The 3,276-nt window shown below is 38.5% G+C and overlaps 1 protein-coding gene across 1 annotated transcript; it reads right to left on the bottom strand.

Moving 5' to 3' along the window:
• LOC107631136 (small GTPase LIP1) lies at positions 1-3,108 on the bottom strand. Its single transcript, XM_016334479.2, has 7 exons — positions 2,543-3,108; positions 1,889-1,980; positions 1,651-1,792; positions 1,201-1,505; positions 777-830; positions 501-685; positions 1-414 (listed from the first exon to the last, which is right to left on the bottom strand). The coding sequence occupies exons 1-7, from the start codon at positions 2,625-2,627 to the stop codon at positions 219-221; spliced, it is 1,059 nt and encodes a 352-aa protein (XP_016189965.1). The 5' UTR covers positions 2,628-3,108; the 3' UTR covers positions 1-218.

Here is a 3,276-nt window from a genome sequence, read left to right as displayed (position 1 = left end):
AACAGGAATTGACCATTTATCATATAATTCTTCCCAAACTTTGATCAAGTAGCTCCTCCTTCCCACTGAGGAAAAGCCTCTAAAAATAATGAATGAATCAATAGAAAAGTTACAAGAGGAACAAAGAATTTAAAGAAACATACAACTTCATTCAATGCAAGAATACACATCACTGTATCATCAAGGACAGAAGGACTGATAACCAAATATAGATATCTTCAGACATTAATATCGGAGCGCTTTGTCCTCATTGCAGCATTGATTTCGGAGGAGCCAGACAAAGAAAATCTAGGGAAACTATAGTTTTCAGTGACTGAAACTGGCTGTTGAGGATAAAGAGTAGGCGGCGGAGTTAGGTTCCTTTGAGCCGGAAGGGGGGGAAGCGTGTCATACTTGTAAGGATCACTGCTTACGCTGCAGTCAACAATAAAATCTGAGGCCCAGGCATGAAACAAGCTTGAAGAGAGAAAAAACAATGATTTCCAAGGAAAAAGAAAAACCTTGTACTATAGGACTGATCATCTTCTATGAAGTTATCATCTATTCGCTGAGGAAGTCTCTGAGCAGAAGGAATGGACCATTGATCATCATCATCATCTATACGCTGAGTGGCTCTTGGAGCAGAAGGAATGGACCAAGGTCTTGGTGCAGGCATTTCATCTGAGAAATATCTTCTCCTGATCAGCTAAAAGAAGAGGTAGTGCCAGAAAACTTAGATGACATCCAATCATGAAGGAAATAAACTAAAAGGAAACAAGATCAATAGCCATACTAACCATGAGGAAAAATTTCATCACAGCCTCTTTGTCATACCTTGCTTCTTTAGCAGCCTGCAGACATCTGGCATTAAAACCACAACTACAAGAAGAAAAATTAATTGTACAACAACTATTCAACAGAATTAAAAACCAAACATATCTTTGCAACAAATTAATATAATTTGAGATTTCAACATTTTAATCCAGATGTTACAGCATCTCCAGTTCAAAAGTTTCTAGAGCTCAATAGAGTGGCAAGTAATTTTAGAGGGACTAGTGGTTGAAACTCCAGGTTATTAGCATTAATATCAGATCAAATGTACCTGAATGTGATGGTCTATTTTACATGGAGGAACTCTAGAATCTCGAGCATAGAAAGTTAAAAGCAACAAGTGAATCCTTCATTAAAATCGATACAGAAACTTTAAGTTGACACACTTACAGCAATAAGGCCACCACCACCAGGAAAGGTCTCAGTCAGCGGAAGCTCCTCACTGGATGGAAGCAAACCCTGCTTCTCAACCCACTGGCGTGCAACATCAACAAGATTCCCGCTGCTTACTCTTTTACCCTCTTTTGCAGCAATATCAGCTTTGTTGCCAATAACAATATATGGAACGGGAAGGCCACCAGGGCCACCTGATCCCAAAGGAGCTGAAAATGTCCCAGTTGCCGCAATCTCAGCTGCCCACTTCTGCAAGCTAGTCTTTGTTCTTCTTTGTGAAAGATCATGAACAAAAACTACACCTGGGTATGAAAAGCAATTGGTTGGTTTTACAAGGCCAAAAGGCAAGATACTCCTCTTTGTAGAGTTCACCATACACAAATACTACTTAAAAATGTAAGCATATACATTTTTGATAACTAAAACAATAGGAGCTTTGTTACCAACCATTAATCTGAGAATAAAACAGAGATCGGCAATCTTTGTACCGTTCATGCCCTGAGACATCCCATAGTTCAATGAAGAAATCTCTCTCAGAATCACCTTTAAGGCTACTTGAAGAGCTGCCAGCATTACCATAAGTAGTGTGCTGAAAAGCGGGGAAAATAACAGTCATTCGTATTTGGTAGAGACACTGATAAACAGAAACAAAAACATATTTTCTTGTTTAAGTGTTACTAACTACCTTCACAGAAACTGTACAACCTATTGACGGTGCAGGGCGAGCAACAGGAATACCTTTAACAATCAGCTGAACTAGAGAAGTCTTTCCAACACCTGCAATGAATCAGAAACAATAATAAAGAAGGGAGCCATAAGAAGGAAATCACTTGGTTCCGAAGATCAAACAGATACGTCCTCAAAGCAAGCCTAAATAAATTGTCTTACTGCTTGGAGTCTTGTGTTGACAAAAAAAAAAAATTTCCAAACAACATAAGGCTACAGCAATTCCCACCATCTTCTCAAACAGAATAAGATATTGATCCATTTAAAAATACATGGAATACAATAACTCTTGGAGCCATCACTAACCGTAAAATTGATTTCATTCATAGTGATTAGTTTTCTTACTCTCCTACTCCCCTGATCTAAGGTTTTCCAGCAGAGCTATCACAAAGTTCCAATGGATCTTCATAGTACAACCTCCTAATCTTAATCAGCATGACTTTTTGTTTCTCTCTCTTTTTTTCAATCCACAGTACAAAACAACGTGAAAATTTCCCACCAAAACGAATGATTAGGGGGAAAAAAAATAAATTCGGAAAAGTTAACACTAAGCTACTAATAAGTGAACGCAGCAAAAGGGTATTCTATAAGAAATTAAGAATCATTCATGCACCTGAGTCACCAACAACTAGCACTCTGACCTGTCCACAGAGCACCCCACTATTCTGCTCCGTGTTCTCACGTTCCCTCCAAAACATGGTTCCCTCCAAGACCCTCTCTAGGAATCACTATCGCAATACCAAATGCCAAAACCCCAAATGCTCTTTCTCAAGTTCCGTCAAAAGGGTTCAATCTCCCCGTAAAGCACCGATTTTTCAAAATAGGGATCCCAAATCCCCTTCCAGAATCCATGTTATGTGAGAATCACACCGAGATCCCAAACCCCATTGTTACGCATCTCTGAAAGAAAGCACCACAAATCCAAATGCGCCACCAAGAAAATCAATTACTTCGCCAATCGGATCTAATGAAAGAAGCTTCTGAAAAGGTACCAGAAAGTTCCAGAGTAAAACAATGGTCCACGATTAGGGTTCAGGTAAAAATTGATGGAATATGCAACTTGTTCAAATTGGGAAAGAAGAAAAGAAAAAGAAAATGAAGAAAGAGCAAGGTAGTTTGGATGAGGAAATTTGAGAATGAAAGAATCATGGAGGATGACGGTGCCACAAACTTGAAAAGGAAGATGAGATGCCATCTCGATACCAATTCGTGAAAACCACGCCACCGATAGCGCGTGAGTGCGTCAAATCTTAATAATTTCACTTTCAATTTTTAAATATAATTATATTTTATTAACGACATATTTTGTATTAATAATAGAATTTAATTTTCATGTACACATACACA

This window comes from Arachis ipaensis, chromosome B03, assembly GCF_000816755.2.
Source record: "Arachis ipaensis cultivar K30076 chromosome B03, Araip1.1, whole genome shotgun sequence".
NCBI classification, from domain to species: Eukaryota; Viridiplantae; Streptophyta; class Magnoliopsida; order Fabales; family Fabaceae; genus Arachis; species Arachis ipaensis.
The sequence above is the reverse complement of the archived record's forward strand: the minus strand, read 5'-3'. Positions and strand labels throughout refer to the sequence as shown.

What these genes read in the sequence shown, in the direction of transcription:
- LOC107631136 (XM_016334479.2), bottom strand. Translation starts at nt 2,627, where the DNA reads ATGTTTTGGAGGGAACGTGAGAACACGGAGCAGAATAGTGGGGTGCTC. An exon ending in GTTGTACAGTTTCTGTGAAG is followed by an intron (nt 1,793 to 1,888) that starts GTAGTTAGTAAC and finishes CCCGCTTTTCAG; the next exon opens with CACACTACTTATGGTAATGC. An exon ending in TGATGAAATTTTTCCTCATG is followed by an intron (nt 686 to 776) that starts GTTAGTATGGCT and finishes CTCTTCTTTTAG; the next exon opens with CTGATCAGGAGAAGATATTT.